This window comes from Microtus oregoni, unplaced genomic scaffold, assembly GCF_018167655.1.
Source record: "Microtus oregoni isolate MIOR12 unplaced genomic scaffold, Mior012 000013F_ref0000133, whole genome shotgun sequence".
In the NCBI taxonomy this organism is placed as follows: Eukaryota; Metazoa; Chordata; class Mammalia; order Rodentia; family Cricetidae; genus Microtus; species Microtus oregoni.
The window spans coordinates 23,371,482-23,398,430 of record NW_024543072.1 but is presented as its reverse complement, the minus strand read 5'-3'; the positions used below and the strand labels follow the sequence as shown (position 1 = coordinate 23,398,430).

Sequence of the window (26,949 nt, the reverse complement as noted above, 5' to 3'; positions counted from 1 at the left end):
TGCATGCATATCACCTCTCTTGTTTCCTCATGCAGCACTTACTTCCACGTGAGCTGCTGATGGTGTGGCACACGGTAGATGTTTCCTCAGACATAACGAAGGCAGCCTTTATCTTCAGTAAGACAATTGATACTACTTTTTATTTGTTTTGTTTTTAAGCAATAATAATCTGGGCTTTCAGGCAAAAAGGATTTTGGAAAACTGTGTCTACCAACCTGACACTGATATTTCTTAATACTTGGTCTTAGCCACACATGCATGGTTTTATTGACAAACATGAGTCTTTATTTTTCTTACCATGTCATTTAAAAGACACATGATAACCATTCAAATTACAAAATCCAGAGTGGAAGCACTTGGAAAGTTGAATAAGGAAGATTTATGTGACTTCTAGCATTTTAGTCTGTAGAATCCCTTGTCTCAAAAAAATGAAAACTTGTTGGGTAGATTGTTCAGTGGGTAGCATGAAATGCTATTCAAGAATGAAGTCCTGAGTGTGGGTCCCCAGCACCCACATAGAAACAGCTGGTGTGTACCTATGACTTTAGTGCCTGTGTCTAAAGACCAGCAGGTCTTTGGAGGCTCACTGAACATCCAGTCTATACAAAATGGCAGATTTGATTTAGTGAGGGACTTTGTCTTTCTCCACCTCTCACAGACACACCAGAACAACAAAGCAGAAAAGAATACATATACAAGTGGGTTTTGATAACTGTATGTGGGATCTTCATTTGAAGTTGTTTCAGGTTTCTTTTTTTTTTTTATTATGTATACAATATTCTGTCAGTGTGTATTCCTGCAGGCCAGAAGACCCCATTACAGATGGTTGTGAGCCACCATGTGGTTGCTGGGAATTGAACTCAAGACCTTTGGAAGAGCAGGGAATGCTCTTAACCTCTGAGCCATCTCTCCAGCCCTTGTTTCAGGTTTCAAATTGCAACTAACGTTTCCGAAATGAGTTCAATTAGTATTAAAGAGGAATTTCCACTGCTAATTGAAAAGAGTATTTGCTCTGTGTGGCGTACCATTTTTATTCCAGCTTTTGGGAGACAGAAGCAGGAGGATTACAAGTTTGAGGCCAGCCTGGTCTACATAGGGAGAACTTTTTCAATCAAACAAGAACACAAAGTTGTCCTCACAGAAGTTTGAATTGTTTTTGATATACTTATTTTCACTAAGGTGTTACATAGCTCCAGGTGGTGGTGGTGCATGCCTTTATCCCAGCACTTGGGAGCCAGATGCAGGCCAGATGCAGGTGGATCTCTGTGTGTTTGAGGTCAGCCTGGTCTACAGAGTGAGTTCCAGTACAAGTTCCAAAGCTGCAGAGAAACCTTATGTAGAAAAACTAAAACCAAAACAGAACAAAAAAGGTGTTACATAAGTTACCATGTATTTTTTTTTTATTGTTTTCTAAATAAACTGTAGTTTTTTGAGTTTTAATTCTACTATGGTAAAAGTAGATATAACGCTTAGTAACAAAGACCCCTTGAAGTCTCCAGTAGTGAGTATGGAAGGGTTCTGGTCCTGGGGCTGTGCTTCTTATTTCTGCCTGCCCTTCCAGTTGTTAGAGATTGTAATTTGACTGTCAGTTTTATTAGTAATGTATTAGTAATGTAGTTGGCAGTAATTTGGTATAAATTTAGTGATCCTCAGAAACAAGTTCTCTCTGAATAAAAACATTTGGGGTTTGCTGAAATTCAGTGACCAGCTTACTGGTCTCCAGCTTACTGGAAAGTACAGTATGGCACACACATGGACTTAAATAGCCACACACAGGGTTCTTAGAATGTGCTCCTTTTGTTCTAGTGTTGTGGATAGACTTCCTTTAGACGGATTGCAGCTTTCTTTCAGTTCATCTTTCCTTTTCTGGTTCATTCCCTTTCTCTTCCCTACACTTTGCTTTAAAGATAAAGTTTCTTGGCACCCTCCCCAGCTAGCCGTGAACTCACCGTGTAGTAGACATCGGCCTTAAATTCCTTCTCTTCTTCCCTCCCAGGTGCAGGGATTGCAGAAACACCTGGCTTGAGTGTTTCTAAATGTGTCTGTTGCTGTCCAGATCTGGTTAGTGCCCTGACCCCTTTTCTAAGTTGTAGTTATCAGCTTGGAAGATTAGGCAACATAGAAGACAGTGATTGGCTGTGCCATAAAAGCAACTTAGAGGAGTTCATCTGTATAAAGCACAGTGACCTAAATCAGATGCGTCCTTGCTGTCCCTGGACTCTTGTAGGGATTTACCGCACTGTCATAAACAAGCTCTGTCCTGTCAGTATTACTATGGAAAGATTCCGGCTGGCAAGGAAGTTACATGTAGGTACCTATTAGTTAGGATTTATGTTTTATTTACAGATAAACTGTAATTTTTTAAAGCTTAATAGTATATCCTGGAGAAATGTGGGGCTCAGTCAACACTGGCTTAGAATGTTATCATCCCTTTGTCCTTGGCTGTGGAACTGAAGGGTAAAGCCTGGGTAGTGTTAGGGACATCTGCAGTGTCTTCCCACTCCCAAACTTCTTTTTAAGGAAGGGCAAATGGGAGGTTTAGAGGGAGGAAAGGGAAGGAGTGATGTAATTACAATATAATCTCAAAAATAAAAGAAATAATTAAAAAGTTGTGTGGTGAGGATAGTTGGGAAGAAATCATCTCATGTTATGGATGCATGGAAGCTGAAATGTTTGATAGCTGTAATCACTCTACATGGCTAATAATCAGAATCCTTTGGGTTATAGCCATGTGTGATGATAGAAAAATTAATTTCTAATGGGGCTCTCTGATGTCTCTTTTAATACTGGATCTTGCAAGCTTTTGGTGTCAAAAGCTCTTATACTAGGCTTATGATACAGTCTAAGTAATTTTAGCATGTTATTCTTCATACTGTGCCTTCTAATATGTCTCATATTTTGATAATTTGACCAAGAAAAGTATATGTTGTAAATGTTCTCTTTTCGGCAAGGGAAATGACTAAGAAATTTTAGTTATAGCATGTAATTTTAGTAAAAAGAATATTTAATTTTTTTTACTAGGATTCTTATTTGTGAATTGAATTTTGACTTTATGCTAATTCTGGACTTTTAAAAGTATAAATAGACTTATTATATTTTTAAAGTATCACATTTATGCTCAGGGCTTAGAAGGGATCTTTAAAAGATTTATTGTTACTATTAATTATGTGTAGGTGTGTGCACCTGCATATGGGTATGTACATGTAAGTTCAGGTACCTGCATCAGATTCCCTGGAGCTAGAGTAACAAAGTAGTTGTTAGTGCCCCCCCCCCCCCCCACCCATAGGATCCTCTGGGAGAGCTCCTAACTTCTACGCCACCTCTCTAGTCCCCAGAGGATTTTTTTTAATTTTATTTTATTTGCTTTGGTATTTTGCCTGTGTGTATATCTCTATGAAACTTTTGGGTCCTGGAAGTTAAGTTATACACAGTTGTGAGCTGTCATGGGTTCTGGGAATTGAACCCAGGTCATCTGGAAGAGCAGCCAATAATTTTAACCCCTGAGCCATCTCTTCAGTCCCAACACCCCACCATCAGAAGGGATCATTAAGTTTCTTAATTTTTATAAATTTTTAATAGTGACTTATACCTTGAGATATTGAAATTCAGCACATTAAATAAGGACTTCCCTGGGCTCAGGTACTGTTTGATGCTGGGAACTCAGTGGAAAACAAACCAGAAGTGGTTACTGTCTTTTGTAATTTATTATTCAGCCTGCGAGGTAATTAAGTGATTCCTCGAGTTTGTTATTGTGTAGGAAATGCTGTCCACGCGACAGGTGACCTTGATCTATAGTTTAGTGAATCAAGACTTTGCATAAACGGCACTCAGGAGACTTGGCTTTTCATTGTAGCTCTTTTATTGGCAGTGCATTTCTTTCCTCTTTTAGATTAAGAGAAAGAAAGAATGAAAACTGAATTGGAAAAGCAAAGCGTGTTCCATGTAGACGTCTGTGTAGTCGCATTTGTCGGGATTTCATAAGATCATTCCTTTGCCTCCAGATTTTCTTTCGTGGAGAGTCATGTCTTAACTAAACCAATAAGTTGGAAATTTGAGTTCCTCAGTTTTCACTGGCACATGCCCATTTGTGGTGTAATTGTGACCTGGCTGTTTGCTACGAGAATGAGTTTTAGTTCCAAATCCTTAAGGAAGTGAGGCTTGTTCTCCCTCCTTTCTTCCTCCCTTTCCCCCCTCTCCTTTACTCTCTTCTTTACCCATGTCCTCTTCTTCTTTTTTTTGTATGGTGTAGTTTTTTTTTTTTTTTTTTTTTTTTGTATAGTGTAGTTTCTATACTACTATAGCCAAACCTTGGGATTCCAGCCGTCCAATTACCTCAGCCTCTCAGTTTTGGGGATTGCAGTTTGGGTCCACCACACCTGGTTTGTAGACCTTGAAAGTATTCAGTAAATCTTCATAGACTTCTGCACATCCCACTCTGGTTTTCTGTAGTAAAGAGGTAGTTATACAAGTTGTGTGTGTGTTTGATACAAGATCTTACTATGTATACCTGGTTGACTAGATCCAGCTGGCCTCAAATTTTTGATAGCCTTCTGACTGATGGAATTATAGGTGTGTAGTAATGTGTTTCTATCTGTACCCTAGGCTGTCCTAGAATACACTGTAGTCCAGGATGGAACTCGTGATGACTGTTGGTTTTGGCCTGTCATGCCAGAACTACAGACATGAGCCATTATGCTAGACTAATATCAGTAATTTAAAAAAATTACTTAAAAATTTTATCTCTGTTAATTTGTACATATTTGTCTCCTAGTGCATTCCTTTTGGCAAGTCTGTATTGGTTAAATCTTGGAGTGAGTATATCTGCCTCGTAAACAGAGTGAAATACCTAGAGTTTAAAATTTCACACCAAACCCCAGAGAGGTTTTTGAACTGGCTTGAGACAGTAGTCCTGTGTCACGTGCCTAAACTCTGATTGTTGCAGAGGACTTCTCCTTCCAGGGTTTGTCTTGGGCTCTCTCCAGTTTCCCTGTTCTCAAACTTTCTGTTTCTTTACATTTCCTTTCTGTTGTTCCCCTTAGAGACTTTTTGTTCAAACTTGGATTGTCTTTAGGTAAATTTCAAACTCCGACATAATGTCATGGCACAAGAATCAGATATATAGATGAGTAAGTCAGGCGTTGTGGCTCACACTTGCTTCCCAGCATCCAGAAGGCTAAGACAGGAAGCTTTCCTGGGCTGCGTTTGAATTCCAGTCCAGCCTGGGGTATAGATAGAGGTATTATCCCAAAACAGATAAGCAAAACATGGGGGAAGAAAAATGAACCCAAATTATATCATTATTAAAGTTTGATTCCCTCTAGTCCTGAAGATACTATGATATTCCTCTGTTGTGTAACACACTTTATTGTGCCATTCCTTTATCAAGGAATCCTAAGTTGTTTCCAGCTTTTCCTATTACAAGCACTGTTGTAATAAATAATCTTGGACATCTGTTACTTCATGTATAGAATATTTAATCTCATTCTGGAATAAGATATCTGTATGCCTTATGGATAATTAATATTATATTTTATGTTGTACTACAGTGGTACTTACGAATTTAAGAGAACTGGCACCAGAGCTGAATTAAGATTAAGATTAGATTGAACATGACTTGCATAGATGTAATTTGGATGCTTTTTTAATTTTGTGTTTTGGTTTTTCTTGTGACATGTCATTATTTATTTAGGTAGATGTTGCAAGTAATATTATACCAGTATTATTTTTAGCTATTGCTTGCTTTGTTTACTATTGTGCTCTTAGAGATAAAAATGTTGAAAGGGTCTTTTCTATGTGAAAATTAAAAAACAATTGACATTGAAATGTTACTATTTAAAAATATCATATAGGAGATGAAATGCTACTAGGATTGCTAGGTCCTGCTCGTTAGTGTGTCCCTAGTGAGTAGTTTCATGTCTCACATTATAAACATTTAATATGCACATGGATTGTCATGACTTTTACAAAAAACATATATTTTGCTTAGAGTAATAATTTTTCTGTGCATTAAAATGGTATAAAGCATTATTCCAAAACAATCCCATCTAAAATCCATGCATTTAGGAGAAGTTTTTACTCTCTTCAAATACCCAGTCCCTTTGTTCTGGGGGTTTCCGTCTGTGGCCAAACGTACCCTGTGTACTTTAGTTGTGTTTCTTCCCATACAGCCAGATGGCCAGTTTACACAGCCTGCGCAATGCTGGCGGTTACAACAGATGCTGTCTTTACTACTCATGTTTCACAGTTGAAAAACTAGGAAAGAGAGAAATACATTTGTTTTCTCTCCTCCTTTAGTCAGTAAGTGCTGTAAGTTTTTGTTTTGTTTGTTTTTGTTTTGGGGTCCCATGTAGCCCAGACTGACCCTGAACTCCCTATACAGCCTTAGGTGACCCTTGAACTTTTGATTTTCCTGCCTCTACCTTCCAAGTGCTGGGATTGCACCTAGTGTGTACAGTCCTGGGCACTGAACCCAGCACTGTTCATGCTAGCTACACTACTGTGTAGCCGCATGCCGAGCCCTCTGTCTGTAATACTGAAAGATTTTAACTTTCAGCCAGTTTTGATGGCTCATACTTTTAATTCTAGCACGTAGGAGTTTGAGGATTGTCATTAGTTCAAAGCTAGTCTGGGTTGCGGAGTTAAACACACACCTACCCCCCTTGGGATTAGAGATATAGCTAGCTTGGTGCCAGAGCATTTGCCTAACATGTGCACGGTCCTAGGTTCAGTACCAGAACTGTCAGAAACTTAATAACAAAATTTTATTTTGTTATGCTAGTTACATTTGAGAAATGTAGTAGCAACTAGATATTTGGAGTTAGTTTTTCTTCAGACATATTTTTCTGAGCAGTTGAAGTTTGGTGCAGATTCCATCAAGCCTTTTTCTTCGCTTATTACTAAGTAGAAATAAACATCCAGAAAACAAACATTTGGGAACAGAACAGGTTTAATTGATTTTAACATACATGTAATTTTATTTATAACTCTGTAGACTGCTGTTTCACTAAATAATATGTCCTTGAGATCTTTCCTAACTATGTATTTAGATCTTTCAGGGTGTTTGTTTGTTTGTTTGTTTGTTTTTGTAGCCCAGGGTAGTCTTGAACTCGGTACCCTAAAGTCTTTCAAGAGTCTCCTGTTTCTGCCTCCCAAGTGTTGGTTGGTATTAGAGGTCTTTGCTACCCCAAAACCTACTTCTAGTTTTTAGATTTTTCTCCCCCCTACGCTCTGTTTCTGTCTGTCTGTCTCTGTGTGTGTGTGTATGTATTAAACCCACAGCTACATTCTCAGCCTATAGGTCTTTTCCCCCCAAAGTATTTGTTGTATTTCTTAGTTCAAGTAATACAAGTGACCTATTTTTGTTTCTTTTCTTTTTTCTTTATAAGTAGAAATTCTAGGTCTGGTGTGGTGCAGGAGGTAGGGACAGGCAGGTCTCTGTGAAGTCAAGATCAGCCTAGTCTATACAAAGAGTCCTTGGCCAACCAGGGTTCTACATTGAAACCTTGTCTAAGAAAAAAACAAAGAACCTACTACATTGAGAATGGAAGGAAATCTTAGGGTGTAGTCTCACAGGAATAGGCTGAGTAAATCAGTAAAGAGGGTATTCACCTACATCCTCTGAGGAGTCTGTTGTTTTGTTATTATTGTTGTTTTTTTTTTGCACAGGTAGAAGTATTTTTCTCTGACAAATATTTAAAATGATAGAGTATGCATATTTTAACTCAATGTAATAGTAAAGTAAGTGTTTGGTAAATATAGACTAAATGGTAGGTAGTGGATGTGTAAGGTACTTTTAGTGTAAGCTAATTGGCTTTGTTAATGCATCTGTACATGTCAGTAGAGCTGTGTTGTTGGTTTGAGGCCAAGAGTCAGTTGTAATATTTCTTATCCTGGCAGTTGTACAGGGTAAGGGAAAGCTTGGATGGGAGCAGTTAATCCCTTTAGTGTGGACAGTGTGTTGCCTCTTAGGACTCAACCTTGGCCTCGGGTTTAGGAGAGAACTTGTCAGTTGCAGAATTGGTGTGTATTTGAACTCACAAAGGCTGGCAACATGCACTGAGCCTTCATGTGTCTAAGACAAAGGAGGAGGTGACGCAAGCCCAATACCTAACCCAATATCTCTAATTGATAACCTCTCACAAAGGAATAATTGTTTTCCCCAACGGAGCTTTACTGGGTATACAGACCCCTATTAAGGACAGAACCCATGCCAAGCAGTGGATGACTAACACAAAAACTCAGTGGCATTTTTGAAAGATCTTTGTCTCATAATGCTCAATCCTGATGTGTTTAGAAGGCTTTGTTTCCTTGGTGTCCTCCATCCTTTCTGGCTCTTCTACAGTTTCTACCTCCTTTTCTGCAGTGTTCCCTGAGCCCTGAGTGGGGGAGGGATTTGATGGAAACATCCCCTTTAGGATTGAGTGTTCTGAGGTCTCTTACTCTGCACATTGTCCAACTGTGAGTATTTGTTCCCATGTGCTACAAGAACAATGATGGCTGAATAAGACATTAATTAAACTGCTGGTGGTGGTGCACGCCTTTAATCCCAGCACTTGGGGAGGCAGAGGCAGATGGATCTCTGTGAGTTTCGAGGACAGCCTGGTCTACAGGGGCTAGTTCCAGGACAGCTAGGACTGTTTGTTACACAGAGAAACCCTTTCTTGAAAAACCAAACCAAACCAAAAACAAACAAAAAGGTGCTGAACTATGAGTATAGCAGAATATCCCTAGGAGTCATTTTGTTGGCTACATTCCTTTAGAAGAACAGTAGTAGTATTTGGATTTCTGCCCTCTCAGGTTCCTGGCTACCCAAGCAGTGTTGCATATGGATTCCATCACATGTACCGAGTCTTAAGTCCATCAGATAGTAGTTGATTACTCCTACAAGTTTTGTGCAGCGATTGCACCAGTGCATCTTCCAGGCAGTTCACCATTGTCAATGGAAGGGCTTGTAGCTGGCTTGGTGTTTCCCTTTCTCCTCGGGTAGCATGCAGAGAACCTTCCAGTGTCATGAGCACTAGTAGTAGGAATGAAGACTCTAGTTAGGCACCAGTTCAACTTCTTGGTGTACAATAAGGTGTGTAAGTGCTGTCTTCAGTAATGGGAGCAACTAAAAACCTTGGCAATAGGCTGGGTTGTGTGAGGTTGTCCTTGGGTCACCTTTGGCCAGAAACTCATTAGATTTTACCAATTCCTGGAGCATGAAGTTTGGTTTAACGGTGGGATGTTCTGTTGGATTTTGTAGTTTCTCACTCTTGAGCTGTTTTATGTTTTAGGGCCTGGTTTTGTTTTTGACTTTGGCCCCATTTCTAAGGAAGTCTGGAGAACGTAGACTAACCAGACAAACTGGTGTCTTTTTCTCAGTTCCTGTAAAGTGTAGAACCCTAGCGAGTCATCTAACTTCTTCGAATTAACTTGAACGCCGTCCATACAGAGATCTATTTGAGGTTTTCTTTGGGTGTCTAGCTTTAGAAAGTATGTCTGGATAGCTGGAAACCTGTATTTCCCTGGTTCTATGTTTGGTGCTAAATTTAATTGATTGGATAGTAAGTTGGGCTAGTAAGAAATTTATTTGAAAAATTCAAGCAGACCAACTCTGGTCCTGAGTTTAGAAAGTGAGAATTTGGGGAAAACTAATAGACAATTTATTGTGGGTGTACGGAAATGCCATATACTGCAGGCCAGTAACACAAAAGGTTGTGCAAACCTTTCCAGAGAGCCGCAAGTGGTTCAACTCAAACCCAGAACCAGGATTTGAGAGATGAAGGGTGTTCCCTGTTTGCATGTGTTGACAGAGTTGTACAAATACATTTATCCTTTGTAGATGACAGTGATCACAATGCTCTGTTAAAGTTGTTAGGACTTGAGAAAGCTGGTATAAATTACAAGCTTCTTTTTAAATGGTCCAAACTGTTTTGTAACACAAACATTAACAAGTTATATTTTGTAGAGCTGGGGAGTTTTCATATCATAAACCAGAATTTCCCTAGAAGTTACCACTTTGGCATTTCTTGTATCAGGAAATGAAGTGTTCTAACTTTTACTAGCTGTTTGTTAACTTACAAGTAAAAATGGTACTATATATTGACCTCACCACTCATTTTTGACAGTTTTGTGTTTATCTGTAATCTATGGCAATTGTTTTTAGAGCAAATGTCAAAACAAACAAGCATTCCACTCTGACACTTAAGACAGCATTCCTTTCACATAAGATTTGCTTTCCCCCCCTTTGGTCCTGTGTATATTTTACTGAGGATAAATTTAGTATTTCAAAAAATGGTTTACAGCCCTTTGCTGATTTTATTCTTACCATAAGAATATAACTGAATTTTAAAAGTTCCTGTAAACACTTTTTGAAAGATGCAGTTGCTCTCAGAACTTTATTTTGTGTGAAGGTACCTGCTTTTAGCTCTTTGAAATAATACAGATGAGGTTTTTGTGTGCATTGGTTTATAGTAAAGGAGAATGCCTTTCTTCTAGGGTCCTGATGAAGAAGCCGTTGTAGATCTTGGCAAAACTAGCTCAACCGTGAACACCAAGTTTGAAAAAGAAGAACTAGAAAGTAAGTTCATTTAAAATAATTTTTTAAGCTTAGCAGGGAGATGACCAGCTGATGCCTGCCAGTGTTCTTAAGTTACACTTTTTTTAAGTTTTAAGTTTTTCCTGCTTCTGGAAACATTGTTGTAGTCAGTGTTTGTTTAGAAGACTACTGAATACTTCTGTGGTGTAGCACAATGAATAATATTGTAGAAGATATTCTTACCTATGGTCCCGAGTATTTATTCTTTGCTGAATTATTGGCATAGATAGATTTCATAAAGCCTTTCCCATCTCATTGATTACTTGCCATTACTTCGAAAAATGAAAGGTAATGATTACAAAATGCGCTTGTCCCTTCCCCACACTCTTGGTGGACTGAGTGGAGCACCAGATTTGAAGCCACAGCATCCTTAGTTGTCATCAGTGCTCAGTGGTGCTGCAGTGACCAGCACTTACAACTGTGCAGCAGACGAGCCCTTTGTCCTCCTGCATGAGAAGAGATCCTATTAAACAGTTTTTCTTCTTTGTTAGGTTTCAGAAATAGTTTTGGAGTTATAGAATGTCAGCATACACAGTACAGAACATTTCTGCGTGTACCTTATACAGGTTCATCTAACGTTAAGAATATTATTTGTGAAATTGTACCATTTGTGAAAATACAGAAGTTGACACTGAATAATTCGAAAAGGATTTGCTTACAGTTTCCTAAGCTGCAGCTTTTATTTGGAATTCATTGATTTTTCTATTAATGGCTATTTCTGTTCTGAGGACCCAGTTATGTCTCCCTAGTCTCCTATAATGCATGTGGGTTTCTCATTCTGACCTAGTCTTCATGACAGTGGAGGAGGAGTGAGTGGGTGTGTGCTTTGTGCAGGGCCCTCAGTTTGCAGTCCCCATCTCTGTGCAGCAAATCTATGGATATGATATCACTTATTGGTGAGTTAATGTGGGAATTTGACTAAACTGGTGTTTGTGGCAAAGTTTTCATAGACACTTTATTAAAATTTGCCACTCATTTATCAGGCTTTTTTTGGGGGGGGGTGGTGGGGTGGGGATGGGGTTTCAAGGCAGAGTTTCTCTATGTAGCTTTGGAGCCTGTGCTAGAACTCCATCTGTAGAGCAGGCTGACCTTGAACTCACAGAGATCTGCCTGCCTCTGCCTCCCTAGTGCAGAATTAAGGCATGTGCCATTACTGCCTGACCCTGTATCAGGTTCTTAATCTGTTGCTGTTAAGAAAGAGATCCTCTGCATTTTATCCTGAATTTTCTGCCTCTGCCTCCTGAGGGTTAGGCTTGTGTCTTTGTGAGCTAACATGCCTGGCTAAAGATGACTTACAAGTTTAAGAATACTACATGTGTCAGAGGATACAAAGAAATAGTAAGACTGTCTTTAGATCCTTGAGTTTTAGTATATTTTTTACTTTTCTTTTTGCTATGAACTCAATGGAATTTATTTATATCTTGGTATATTGGGTTGGTGTGGCAAGTGCTAGTTGGACCTATGGGATTGTGATCTTAGCACACAGCAGTGGGAGTTGACACTTCAGTTACAGTTCCACTCAAATAAAACTGTCAAATCAGTGAGTTTACTTACAGTTTTTACTTTAGTGAGATATAATTCACATAAGTACAGTAAGCCATTTAAACGTATTAAGTTCAGTGTTTATATGCTGTTGCTCTACAGCTGTCCAAGTTTTAGTTCCAAGATATACCTGTCATCACTGAAGAAACCTTGAATAATTATGTTTTAAATCTGTAATTTCTAGTATAGTTTTTCTAATGATCCAGTTTTGATTTCTATAGAGGTGTGTCAAGTTCTTATTATGCTAAGTAGAGTTCTTAGAGATATTTTAACTAGTAAGTTTTTTGTGTTTCTAGAAGTTTGGTTATTTTTACTCTAAAACTTGCTTAGTTACTTAGTGTATTTGTTTGTTTTTTTGAGACAAGGCCTTGCTGTGTAGCTCAGTCTGCTCAGGACCTCACTAAATAGCAGGTCTGAGGGTTAGTCTTCACTGTCTACTTGACCAGCTTCAGAATCACACAGTATCCACACCTGAGGGCTTCTCTGTGAGGGTGTTTCTAGTGAGCTTTAAATGAAGAGGGAAACCTGCCTTTAAGGTGAGTGATCCCATGGCCTGGGATCACAGACTGAAAGAAAGGGAAAACGAAGAAAGACAGGAGGGTGGCAAGGAAAAAGGAGAATGCTAGCAGAGGTTTTGAAATCCCAAGTTTGCTTCCTGATCTGTCAAGATCTGAGCAAGAGCACGGTGTGTCTGCTGTCATGCCTTACTGAATTTGATGTACTTCTATATCTCCTCAAAATAAGCTGAAATAAATTCTCCTTTGTAAATGTTGCTGATCATGTATTTGATCTTAGCATCCGGAAAGGCAGCATGAGAAAAGTAGCTAATATATCAGTCTGGCCTTGAATTTACAGTCCAGCTTTAGTTTTCCAAGTGCTGGGATGGTGGACTCTGCCACCAGGTACAGCTACATTACTTGATTGACACTAATATTTTGACAATTGACACATCGCAACAGTATTGGTTTGGAAAGTAAAACAAAATTTTACTGAGTCAGCAAATTTGCAAGAGGCCAGGCATGGTGGTACATTTCTGTAATCCCCACATGCAGGCAGAGGCAGGAGGATTTTGAGTTTCGTGCTAGTCTAGCAAGACCCTGTCTCAAAAGCTAAAATGAGAACAGAAAATCTCATCTAAGGATAGAGTTTCTTAAAGTATTAATTTACTGACCATCTTGGGATATTTTTTTTATGAAAATAATATTGTTAGCCTAATATTTCAGCATATTATTTATTTTGTATATAAAGGCAAAAAGCAACTCTGTCATTTTTCCATAATTGCCTATTATTTTTGAATTTGTAGTCACATCTCTTTGTATTCAGCACAACAATACAACTTCAGTAGCGAACTGTTGAAACATTTGAAGAAACCAGTTGCTGCTTTAGTAGTGGGCACAGTGTGGTTAGCTCTGTGACTAGTTCATTTCATTTAGTGGACAAAATAGAGACTACCCTTTGTGCTTCTTTGTGTGATCAAGTACAAAGGATCATCTTTTCCCCATGGTAGCTTTTCTTATTCTAAAAGTACACAGTAAGGTGTTGTTAAGTCTTACCTGCTACTCTCTCTCTCTCTCTTTCAAAACTTTTACTAGGCCACCGAGCTGTATATGTTGGTGTTCACGTACCATTTAGTAAAGAGGGTCGTCGGCGTCACAAGCATCGAGGACACAAACATCACCACAGGAGAAGAAAAGACAAAGACTCAGATAAAGAAGATGGACGGGAGTCTCCTTCTTATGGTAGGAAGAAGTTGCCCTTCACTGATGGCTTGAACTTTTTTTCTAAGAAGTATCATGTTTCTCACTTCATTCCTATGAAATAATTTAGCACATTGGGAGGAGGCCATTAAAAGTGGGGCATTTTTGTTTTGTCTTTTGAGGTAAGGCTTCTATGAGCAGCCCAGCTGGCCTCAGGCTTATTAGGCTTCTAAATGCAGGCACCATAGGCATGGGCCACCAGGATTTTTTTTCTCATCTCTATTTCTTCTCTTCTCTTCATCTCTCTTTCCTGTCCCTTCCCTTTTCCTTCCCTTCTGCTCTTCCATCCCTTCTTTCTGTCTGCTGGGTAATTAGGTCCAGGGCCTTTGTGCATGCTAGGTAAGCATGCTGCCACTGAACTATTTCTCATCCAATAGTAACTTAAGATTTCATTGATATAAATGTGGTCATGGTGGTAGTGGGACTCTCGTTTTCTTTTTATTTAAAACTTTGAATATAAAAACTGGTTCTTGTCATTTAGCTTTTAAATGAGAGTTGTTTTGTATCCTTTTACTCTGGAGAGAACAGAAAGCTACAGTGGATATTTTCTGCATACACTCTCAACACTTGCATGCAGACCCAGTGAAGGCTTTGACACACTCATGGGACTGAGGCATTGGGGTCCTTGACATGGCTGTGCTAATGTCAGTAACACACATTCCCTCATCCCTACATCATCCCGTATCAGTCATGTCACTGGTACACCAGTGAGTCTATCTCTCCCTGTAGGTCAGTATTACAGCATTCAGTGTCTAATATGACTAAGATAGTCATCAGTTCAAGACTGATTTCTCTGTGTCTGGTCACCAAAGATTATGGTGTCTTCAGCAGTAAGAATCTATGTTCAGTTGGTTGACAACCAAGAACAGTTGCAGTAGCCTGTGTTGTTTCAATACCCCTGGGGCTTCCTGACCAATAACATGGAGGGAGATGACTATTGCATTTTGAAACTGTTCTCTGGTTGGACAGGACTTGTAAGACAGTAGGTTGGTCTCTGGATAGCATATAGCACAGGCTCTTAATTGTGAGAAAAGGCTAGAAGGATAATTTCAGTGCTTGCCTGAACTGACTGCCCAGGAACTGTTTTCTAGTGTGGTAGCACAAGGTAAGGCCTGGTCAGCTCTCAGGAATTTGCGTTAAAATAATCCAAAAGCAGTAAAGTGTTTCAGTCTTATTGAGTGAGAAGAATACAGGCAACAGAGATAGGGGCGTGCACAGCACAGGTCTGACTAATAACCCAGGACTGTGTGAATCCAGACTGTATACATAAAGACTTGTCAGGTGCAGCTGATGCAGTGCATAGAGACTTAGGCCATTTGATCCTTGTATGTTAGAAAGAAGGAATGGGAGTCAGAGATACCATGTTCTAGCTTAAGAGACTAAGGGCAAGGGTAAAACCTATTAAGCTCAAAGAAAGGAACAAAAACTAGAAATGGAGAGATGGCTCAGTGAAGAGAGCTTGCTGCTCTTTCAGAGGACATGTGTTCAGTTCCCAGCATCTACCTCAGGCAGCTCACAAGTGCCTGTACTACCTGTAAATCAAGCCACAAGGGATCTGGCAACTTATTCTGGCTTCTGCAGGCACTATATACATGTATACTAATCCTATACAGGCACATGAACATACACATATAATTAAAAAGTAAATCACTGGGTGTGGTGATGCATACCTTTTATTCCCAGCCCTGGGAGAAAGAGGCACATAGATCTCCGTGACTTTGTGTCTTCACCTTATTGCCTTATTGCTCCAAGCAGGCTCTCTCAGCTCTTGATGTGGGAATGTCATATATCAATCTGTTGATTTCATTGGTTAAGTAATAAACAAACTGCTTGGCCTCATAGCTTAAAACATAGGTGGGTGGAGTAAACAGAACAGAATGCTGGGAGGAAGAGGAAGTGAGCTCAGACTCCACAGCTCTGCTCTCTGGAGCAGAGAGGCCATGCTCTGCTCTCCTGGGCAGACAGACGCGATTCAGCTCCGACCCAGGATGGACGTAGGCTAGAATCTTCCCGGTAAGCGAACCTTGGGGTGCTACTCAGATGATTAGAAATGGGCTAAATTAATATGTGAGAACTAGCCTAGAAGAGGCTAGATAGAAATGGGCCAAGCAGTGTTTAAAAGAATACAGTGTCCGTGTTGTTATTTTGGGGCATAAGCTAGCCAGGCGGCCGGGTGCTGGGGACGCAGCCCCGCCGCTCATACTACAACAAGCTCTCAGAACTGTCTTATCTCTTTCCCAGTGCTGGGGTTACAGGCATGCATGGCAGCGCCTGGCTTTTTATGTGGGTGCTCGGGATTTGATCTGAGGGCCTCATGTTTGCAGAGAAAGCCCTCTTATGGCTGAACCTTCCCGAGCCCCTGTGTCCATGTTTTTCCTTTGCAACACACATTGTGATCTGCAGACCTAATGCTTAAGAACAACATGATTGTGTTTAAAAACAAACAAATAATCTCAATGTTTGAAGTTTACAGTTGGGGGGGGATACATTCATAGCTGTCTCTGGCCACATGTCTGGAGAGCATTTTTTAGTAACTAAGAGAAAGGCTGAAGTATCCCATCTTATTACCTTTATACAGCATTGTCCTGGAGCTCTTAACCTGTGAAGGATGGAGGAGAGAAGTGGGGGCGGTGCACGTGACATACATGCATGGCAATAAAGGAAGGAAAGTCTGCGGATGTTGGGCCATGAGATAGTAAATCTAAAGAGTTTGCAGAACTATGGGACTAAGAGAATCACTCAGAGTAGAAAATCAACCTTTTCTCACGAGTAGCAGTGAATACTCAGAAATGGAATTTAAACATACCACTTACAGTAACACTAAAAAAGTTCTTTAGTAATAAATCCAAGCAGAACATCAAGCAAGTCCTGTATGCAGGAGTAGTTGACCACAGTAGTATTGCCTTCCCTCTAGGCATTTGTTTAACATAACACCTGTGACAACTTTTCACATGTTTTGTGTATCAGTTCTCCCAGTTCTTACATTTTCAACTTTCTGGAGGGTTCCTTGTTGGATCTTCCTCCTTTGGTCTCCACATCACTTAATTTTCTGTGTTTTTTGTCTTCTTCATTTCTCATTTCATTGTGTCTGTCATCTCTTCTGACATCTCCCTTTAACTGTCCTCTTCAAGTGTTCTGCCTGTTGCATCCTATAGGGGCCTGGAGAATTGTTCACCTAGATGTCAATTTTAATGCAACTTTATTTCTCATGTAATGCAGGGTGAATATTGTCTGTGATTGAAAGCCTTAAGGTTTTCTACTATTTAAGAGGTAGTGTCTATTTTGTTAGTGTGCCTTCTGCAGTGGCTCTGACCCAATCTGCATCTGACAGTTCTATTTCTCTAGAACAGCAGGAGAGCTGGCTGGCACATATTGACAGCTGCAAGTTTCATATCACTTTCTAAAGCTTGAAGGCTTCCTTTTAATCCATGAACGTAGCTATCTTAACTACTTTATTTTATGCTTCCATTTGTGCATATATCACTTGAATATATATACTATGTATATTTTGGAAATAAGATTTGTACAACCCTGGCTTGTCTGGAATTTACTGGGACTGTGTGTCAATTTCAAAGCTTATCCTTAAATGAGTGTGCCATTGTTTTGTTAAGACACACCATCGCAGAGGGTGCAGTTCATCCTCGGGACTGAAGACGATGATGAGGAGCACATTCCCCATGACCTCTTCACAGAGATGGATGAGCTCTGCTACAGAGATGGAGAGGAGTATGAATGGAAGGAGACGGCCAGGTAACTCTCTCTGCTCACTCTCGGCTTTATGAAGCGAAATCACAAGATAGAGTGCTTGTTGGTGTCTGTGTTCACTATTTATTTATTTACTGAGGTAGGCTCTTGTTTTACACCCCCGGCTGATCAGGACTTTAGGATGTAGCTCAAGCTGGTCATAGACTTGCAGCAATCCTCCTGTTTCTACCTACTTAATGCTGGGATTATAAGAATGAGCTACCTTTCTGGGGCTCTACATTAGAAGATTTCCTAGTTAATGCCTGGAAATTTTCTTTTATTCTTTGCTCTCAGTTTATTTCCTTGAATGAGCTCATTTAGTATGTTATACGGTTTGTATGGTTGGTATTAAGATGTCTGAACAGATTTGAAGTTAAAAATCCTATGTTGTGAAATGCTGCAGTTTTGGTTTTCTGGGCTTACTATTTTAAATTCAATTTCATTTCTCATGCAATGGTAATTTATTTACATATTGTTAAACTACAATCTTATCATGTGATGTAGGTGTCAGATTTGATGGCTGCAGACAGTGTATACTATTGGCCTAATTTGTGGAAATGTATTTGAGGCAGAATTTTGTTCCAGTAGTGATCTCTTGTTTCTTTTTAAAAATCAAGCTTATGTTTATGGTATTAAAATAAACAAATGGAATGTCCACTGTTTTTTAGTTTTTCTATATTATCCATTTAGGTGGCTGAAATTTGAAGAGGATGTTGAAGACGGTGGAGACCGATGGAGTAAACCATATGTGGCAACTCTCTCCTTGCACAGTCTCTTTGAATTGAGGAGTTGTATCCTGAATGGGACAGTCATGCTGGATATGAGAGCAAGCACTCTTGATGAAATAGCAGGTTATATAGTAAACTATAACTTTTTTATGTTAAAGAAAATTAAATAAAGAAAATAAGGTGTGATTTTAAGATACTCATTTAACTACTGTATATGGAACTAGTTCTACTCTTTGTAGGGGCATTGTAGGTTTGTGTAGAGACTAACACATTAAATTAGAAGTATGATCACTGCCATAAGCACATAAATAGTCTGCTCTCTGGGAGTTGAGAGGAAAGTCTCCCATGGTAAAAGTCCAGTGAGAACATTAAATATACAGCCTTTCCAATCAGCACCTGGGCATAAGGAGCACAGGTGTATAAGAGAAAAGACAGTGTTTATGGAAGAGCACGAGCAAGGAGAAAGTTCCAGTAAATGTAAACAAACAACGGGACTGGGGAAAGTGAGCTAGCTCCGCAAGCAGCTGTATGTACATTGTTTGAATAAAGATATCGGGCTGAAAGGATAGCCCAGTGCATACAGTGCTCACCTAGCGTGTGTGAACTCTAGACTTATTTCTCCCCTTTTCCAAAAAAGGGATAGATTATGGCCACCTTTGGATTACTGAGCTGAAACACTGATTTTTATGGTGCGCATTGGGACAGTTTTGGGATTAATTTGGGAAAGGAATGATCCTCCATGTGCTTTCAGAAGATTACCCTGGTCGAAAAAAATGCAGGGTGACTCTGAACTGGAATGGGGACAGAAACAAGAACTATTTCCTTGGAGTTGTAGAAGTTAGTAAGGCTGGTGTGGATGTAGCAGCAAAAACAGAAGTAGTGCACAGAGCAGTGCTGGCGTCCGTCCTTTCTTTCATTCCTTTCACTTTTTGACAGAATTTGCCTTGTCTGGGATTTTTATCTACTTCATTGGTCTGTGCCTTTTGCAGAGTAAGAGCTACCACTTCTTTCCTGCCCTGTTCCTATACTGCACAGACAATTGGACGTCTTTGGAGCCTGTGCCATTGAATATTTAGTTAAATAGAATTCACTGCTACTCATTCGTTTATTAACTAGAATTTACCATATCTATATAGGAAAGCCGCTTCTTTAAAATACACTGGATAATGTTCATATTTATCTTCATGCATATGCTTAGATAGTGTTTATATAGTAAAAATACTATTTTTTTTTTCATTGAATAGATATGGTGTTAGACAACATGATAGCCTCTGGCCAGTTAGACGACTCGATAAGGGAGAACGTCAGAGAAGCTCTCCTGAAGAGACATCATCATCAAAACGAGAAAAGATTCACCAGTCGGATTCCCCTGGTTCGATCTTTTGCAGATATAGGCAAGAAACATTCTGACCCTCACTTGCTTGAAAGGAATGGTGAGATAAGTTGTGGTGTCCAGTTTTCGCTAACCTTTCTCTAATGGAAGCCTGTATGCTATATTAGTATGTGTTGCGAGAACGGTAGTGTCTCCCATTACCATTCTCACTTATCCAAAGTTGCCATTTCTAAATGTTTTGTTTTGTTTTGTTTTGTTGGGTTTCTTTGAGACAGTCTGTCTCATTATCTATCACAGGCTGACCTGGAACACTGTGTAGCCTTTACTGACCTTGGACTTGGATTTTTCTTCCTTAACCACCCAAGTGCTAGAAATATAGGTCTCTATTAATAAGACCAGTGTGTGTTAGAAATCACTTGGATAAAGTAAAAGCATTTACTGTTACTAAAAGGTCATAACTTTCCTCAAGCAATCTATAAGTACAGTCACTGGCCCTTACCCTTAATCACATCTGCTTCTCTGTTTGGATTTGAGGTTTCTTCCTTAAAAATTATTTAAGAGGCATACATTTATGATCTGTAATTTTAATGTTTTTAGTTCTAAATACTGAGTTTACTTTACGCCTATATCAAATTGATTTGCCTCCTAAACTGATCATAAACAAGCATTTTGGGAGTTGGTTTCAGATATTCATATACCTTGTGGAAGGTTTCACGATAGGGCTGTCTGATGCAAATGGCAGACAAGCTGATGTCTTTCAGTCCATTGAGAATGGTGCGAACCCAGGTACTGAGACCAGTTCTACCACTCCTTTCAGAGGATGGTGGCAAGAGGACTTGGGGAGACAGTGTTTTTGTTTTTTAAATTTTACTTTTCTATTGTGTGTACACATGTTTTGCCTGCATTTATGTATGTGTACTACATGAGTGCCTGGTGCCTACGGAGGTCAGAAGAGGCCATTGGATCATCTGGAACTGGAGTTAAGGATGGTTGTGAGTTACCATGGGGTACCAGTAGCAAACTCTTCCTGTGGAAGAGCAGCAGGTCTCTTTAACTGCTGCTGAATCATCCTTTCCTCCCCAACCCTAAATAGTCAGTTAGTTGTCAGTTTCTGAGAACTAATGCACATTGAATATTCATCTCACCTTACTGTTTTCTTTCCAAAGCAGGAACACACCAGTATGGTTCTCACTTGACTCTTAAACAGAACTGTGATAACAGAACCTAGACAGGTCAGGTGCAGCAGACAGGCCAGATGCAGCGGGTCGTTACTGCCTCTGACTGTGTCCTGACAGGAAGCCTAGGAGAACTGCAAGCTGGGACAACTGGGATATGGGACACAGTAGCTTTCTGCTCTTTGTCTGTCCCTGTTCTCCACTGTGATGAAGTAAATTATTATACTTCAAGGACTCTACTATTATTCCCCATATTCAGTCAATGTTTTCTCTTTATCCTCTTTGTAGTTTAATTTCTTTTCATCATAAGACAATGGCTATTCTTAAGCAATTTTACTTTGTTAATTTTGTTACATTATAGGTATAATGTAATAACCTTTTCTGCATGTAGCTCCTTAAAAGATAAACGATAGTTGTTTATATATTAACAGTTGTTTCTACTAATTTATTTTAGTTAACATACAAATAATAGGTTTATCACATTCTTTATTTTTGCTGTATTTGAGTCTCCTGATCATAAAGCTTTGATTCCTTAGTCCACAAGAGATTGTTACATTTCTCAAACAACTACCATTTAGTTTGAAAAGGCCACAAGGGAAAGAATGTTTCTCTTTTAAGCTCACTTACCAGTGTATTCCTATGCTTTTGAAATAGTCTAGACTAACTTTCCTATTGCTCTTGTTAAGATGGTAAAATGCTTTGTTTTTAGCTAGCTAATGCAGCAGTTGTGTATAGTTGATTAACTGGCTGGACTATGGTAGAAGCAAGACGTGCTCTGAAATATTGACCTAAAACTTAATGTTATAATTCTTATAATTCTCTTTGTTTCTCTCGTTTTCTTTCTTGTTCTTTGTTTGTTTTCTTCCTTTTTTCCTTCTTTTTTGTTTTGTTTGTTTTTTTCTGTGGCAGGGCCTTACTGTGTAATCCTATCTGGCTTGAAACTTGCTTTGTAGACCAGGATAGCCTTGAACTAAGATTTATCACTCCTGGCTATAATTCTCTTGAAAAATAATTCTTATAAATTGTCTTGTATTTTTAAAATGTAATTAAGAACACTGGCCAGCCTCTTGTTACACACATTTGTTACCAGTTTTAAGCTAATTATTAGGTAATGCTAATGTAGAGTCTTGACATCTATAGATGTTCCTAGTTAGGAAAAATGTCCAATAACTTTTCAGTGACATTATAACAAGTAAGAATGTGACTGACCTCTAACCCCACAGACGAATCTTAAGCTTGTGATTTGTGGTTTGAATTGAGTTTTGTGTTCTCTATTTACTTAATACAATGGACATCATTTTTTACTTACTTGTTTTATCTCAGGCGAAGGCCTGTCAGCCTCCCGCCACTCTTTGCGAACAGGTCTGTCTGCCTCAAACCTTTCCTTGAGAGGAGAATCGCCTTTATCTGTTCTTCTCAGTCATCTTCTCCCTTCTTCGAGAGCTGGAACCCCTGCAGGCTCAAGGTGTACCACCCCAGTACCCACCCCTCACAGCAGCCCTCCTTCCAGCCCTGGCTTAAGTCGCCTGGCCTCCAGAAGTTCCCAGCTGAGTCAGCCTCAGGCCCCAGAGCTACTGGTGTCACCCAGCAGGGATGATATTCCCAGAGTAGTAATTCATCCGCCCGAGGAAGACATAGAAGCACTCAAAGGCCAAGAGCAGAAGAATGAGGAGAATGTTGACTTCACTCCAGGCAACTGTCCAGAGTCCTCCACGTGTGGTGCCCTGCCTCTGGCTCACCTGCACTGAAAATGCCTGTCACACATAGCTTGAGCAGCATATGTAGATAGCGCTTATGATTGGACAGCTGCATGGTCTTGCTCTTTACAGTGTATTACAGAACAGAATAAAATCATTAAAACTTAGGCTATAAAAATACTATGAAGAAGGCTGTACATAAGTTAAGCCCATAAATTTTTTTGTTTTTGTTTTTTTTAGAGATCACGATATTTGGGTAGTTTAGCAAACATATTTTTGATGTGACTCCGAGAATGGTGGTGGTACTTCTCTTAAGAGTGTAGTACAGCTTAGCCTAACACGATAGGATGCCATGCTGTTTTTCTCATCCTCTCTCTGACAAGACTGACGTTTTCAAACAATTGCTTGTAGTCATTATTTCAAGAGGAGTGGTGTAGCTTGGAACAGACCGTACTCTTTTATTTATGATTGTGTGTTAGTCCAAGTTTCTCCTGATGCTTTTCAGAACTGTGGGCTCTTTACTCAGGCTGAGGATGTAGTTTTGTAAGTGGATTACAAAACTTTCTTATGGGGCTGCAGAGGTCTCTTTAGGCAAGACTTCATACTGGACCTGACTTTGATTTCTTGCACCCTTGTCAGGTGGGTCACAGCTGGCTTCCTGTAACTCCAGCTCCAGGGCCTCTGATGCCTTCCGCCAGCCTCTCCAGATCACTCATGCACATGCTTATACAATAAACATGCATACAATTAAAAATAAAATATAATATGTGTGTGTGGGGGAGAGAGAACTTCTAGGCAGTAAAGATCTTTGTTAGTTGAGAATTGAGGCATATATTCTTTTAATATTACTACAAATCTTTATGACAAGATTATCAATTTTTCTGAATAGGTGAAATTAAAGTGTTTGGATTTCTGAAGACAAAATGAAGCTCATAACTAATGAGAAAAGTCATAGGATCAACCGTCATCACTTCCTTTGTAACTGCCATTTGCACTTAGAACATTTAGTTGTTTCTGGCAGGACTCCGGAAGCTGATGCCATAGAGAGGATGCCATAGAGAGCTCCTCCACAGAGAGGACGCCATAGAGAGCTCTTCCATAGAGAGGATGCCATAGAGAGCTCCTCCACAGAGAGGACGCCATAGAGAGCTCCTCCATAGAAAGGATGCCATAGAGAGCTCCTCCACAGAGAGGACGCCATAGAGAGCTCTTCCATAGAGAGGACGCCATAGAGAGCTCCTCCACAGAGAGGATGCCATAGAGAGCTCCTCCATAGAAAGGGGGGCTACTGGAACTTGGCTTTAGCTATGTGGCGCAGTGGGAGGAAGCTTCATTTTTTGCCGACTGAATTGATTCTCAGCAGAATTAGTATCAGGAGCTGGAGACTTGACTAATTAAAGAGACAGCTTTACCTCGGCTGAGGCTTGCAAAGATTACTCAGAGAGAATCATGGTAAACTAGACTGCTTTAGTTTCTTTCTAAGAACCAGTTTTCATCTAGTTTTGAGCTTCTGATCCTTCTGTCTCTGCCTTCCAAGTGCACACAGGAATGTGCTACCACACTTGGCAGGGTAATGTTCTTAACATGCCCCAGCCAATTGAAAAAGGAACATGTTGAAGATGGCAAGCACAGCCATCTTCAACTAATTTCCTCCTTTGTCCCCATTGAATTTATTTCTTCTTTCTGTTCCTACTGACCTTGCCACCCCCCATCCCCACAAGCCTCGTTCTTAGGTCTCAGATCTAGTGGCTGAGTTGTTCTAGAAACTGCATTATGTTCTTATTTTGATGATGTGTAAAATAATAGTCAGTAGTGCCTAGTACTCAGTCCCAGTTGGCACCAGGGTTTAATAATGTACTTCTTGAGCTTGTGTGTGAGTGTGTAGAAGCCACTGATGAGGATAATTTTTCCCACCTCCTTGGAAAGAAGAGACACTGCTCTGAAAGCTAGGGACAAAGGTTAAATATGAGGAATCTTAATAACTTTTCCATACTAAGTCAATATTTAAAAAAGTATTTATTTTAGGAAATAATTTTTATTTCAGAAATATTTAATTTGAGAATTACATGACTACATTAAGTGCAGTGCTTTTTATATGAAGGTTTTTCACTTATATCGATACCCCAGTTTGTTGACCTGGGAAATTGATATCATCGAGGACTTTCACTCAGAGTTGAAATAGCTTTTAAACCCAAATGCCTTAATTTTATGTTCACTAGTTATAACTGCTGTATTCTAGAAGAATAAACATTTCCTGGTTGTATCAAATATATCTGATATTCTTGAAATTGTAGAAACGATTACTAATTTTAACCAATGACTGGTACTGACAAATATTAACTGCACTTCTGTATTATATTGCAGTTTCTTCCCCTAAAATGTTCAGTGTTGTGAGCATTAATTGGTTTATATTCTTGGACTAGAAGGCTTTTTTTTTTTATTTTCTAAGGAAAAAAAGATGTATTCAGTGGTAGATATCTGTGTGTTGAAACTTGGATTTTAAGTTTTTGAGATTTGAGCTTTTTCTAGAACTCTTAGAGGTAAAGATAGATTAATCTTTATGTTGTGTTGCTTGGAACTGCCTTCCTGTGAGCGTTGCTGCTGAATGAGTACACTAACATGAACATGCATCATTTGTAACTGGACAACAACCAGGCTAGTCACACGCTAAGTTATAGGCTCATCGGAACCAGAGGGGTTGAGTAAATCATTCAATCACAGGGCCACAAGTGATGAGAATTATTTATCCCAAATCTCTTTGATTTTAATCTTTTTACTGGGATAGCTTGTTTGTTGTTTTAGGTTTCTTAGGAAGAATGACAGTAGAAATTAGACATAAATACTGCTGAAGAAAAATAAAATTTCTTAGGGAAACATGATTAAGAAAGATTAAACAAAGCACACCTCTTAAATTTTGTGAATTACAATTGGAAAGAATTCATATTGGCATTGACATGAGTGTCCTAGGGGAAGTTAGGGCTCACTGAGTTCTGTACGGGTCACACGAGGTAGAGACACTCGAAGTACATTACCCAGAAGTATTGTGGCAGTAGGGCTGGTTCCACACTGGCTCGCTTCTGTGAAGGCCACTGTGTGGATTCTGTAATGCTCTAAATATTAAGTGCACAGCTTCATCCTGTTCATGTGTTCTAATTCATGCTGCTGATACGGAGCTAACATCTGCACTTTTTAACCTCTCACATTTGCTTCGGTAATGAGCCATCGCTTTAAGGATATGAACAGCATCAGGCTACATGGTGGATTTTCTCCTTACTAATTCGGTTGTGTATTTTCTTAAATACAGGGATTTTGGCTTCTCCACAGTCTGCTCCTGGAAATTTGGACAATAGTAAAAGTGGTGAAACGAAAGGTAATGGAAGTGGAGGAAGCAGAGAAAATAGTACTGTGGACTTTAGCAAGGTAATTCATTAATTGTAAATTTTCATTAGCTTTCCCACTGAGAAAATAACTAGTAATGTGTTGCTTTGTTGCCATTGCTTACAGTAACTGTTTAGTTACCTGCTGCTTACACACTTGCATAGGATGCCTGTGAGATGTTATGGGCAGAAACAGGGATAGGCTCCATGTTTGTAACTACATGCTTACAGTTGCAGCCGTTCAGAAGAAATGGATTTTCTTTGGGCCTGCTCATAGATAATTTTCTTGGGTGTGACATCGCAGCACTGACAGCTTTCTTCCTGGGCTCTACTGCATCCCAGAATTACTGACTCATGGTTCTAGGACCTTCTAGAATGCCACCAGGAGGCATGGGTAGATCGAGGCATGGTTTAAACAAGAACAAGAAGCACCTGTGAATTGATGTTGTTTAATGAGTAGTTCAGGGAAGTGAAGATGAAAGCAACAGAACAGAGAGACCCTGGGTTTTCAGGATAAGCTCAAGTGACAGCTGAGTTTCAAGAGTACTTCCTAGTGGTTGGGAAGTCCCTTAATTTGCTGCCTGTCAGTTTACCATTAATTCATGGAACAGTAATATTTTTGCACCTTCTTTTTAAGGCTTTGTTGTAAATATCAAATAGATTTCCGTCTTTTAAAGCTGTTTTCTGTTTCACAGTGTGTCCGCAAATCATGCGCACTCCACTGAAAAGAGGTTTAAATGATTTGTATTGTCGTTTTGTGGAGTTTCATACTCCCCCATTATAGAATAGAAAGGCTTACCATTAGGGATTTTGACTATTCAGAAAAGGTGTTCACCTGAGCATGGTAGCATGTGCCTATAATCCTAGTTATCCAGAGGCCAAGGCAAGAGAGCCTCAAGTTTATGGCTATCCTGGGTTACATAGTAAGCTCTAGACTACCCTGAACTAAATAGCAACTTGTCTTTTAAAGCAAAACAAACAAAAGTCTTTTGCAGTTGTCATTTCTAACTATCTTGT

General features: G+C 39.5%; 1 protein-coding gene across 6 annotated transcripts in view; it reads left to right on the top strand.

Moving 5' to 3' along the window:
• Nucleotides 1-26,949, top strand: part of Slc4a7 (solute carrier family 4 member 7) — an 85,989-nt gene that overhangs the window by 17,831 nt on the left and 41,209 nt on the right. For 2 of the 6 annotated variants that reach the window (XM_041662990.1, XM_041662988.1), the window contains exons 2-8: nucleotides 10,480-10,561; nucleotides 13,714-13,860; nucleotides 17,490-17,628; nucleotides 18,313-18,473; nucleotides 19,595-19,744; nucleotides 22,182-22,550; nucleotides 25,860-25,975. In XM_041662990.1, coding sequence (XP_041518924.1) covers nucleotides 10,480-10,561; nucleotides 13,714-13,860; nucleotides 17,490-17,628; nucleotides 18,313-18,473; nucleotides 19,595-19,744; nucleotides 22,182-22,550; nucleotides 25,860-25,975 — 1,164 coding nt within the window. Of the gene's footprint in view, nucleotides 1-10,479; nucleotides 10,562-13,713; nucleotides 13,861-17,489; nucleotides 17,629-18,312; nucleotides 18,474-19,594; nucleotides 19,784-22,181; nucleotides 22,551-25,859; nucleotides 25,976-26,949 lie in introns of all 6 variants that reach the window. The other 4 variants (XM_041662989.1, XM_041662987.1, XM_041662992.1 and 1 more) reach the window with 2 other exon arrangements.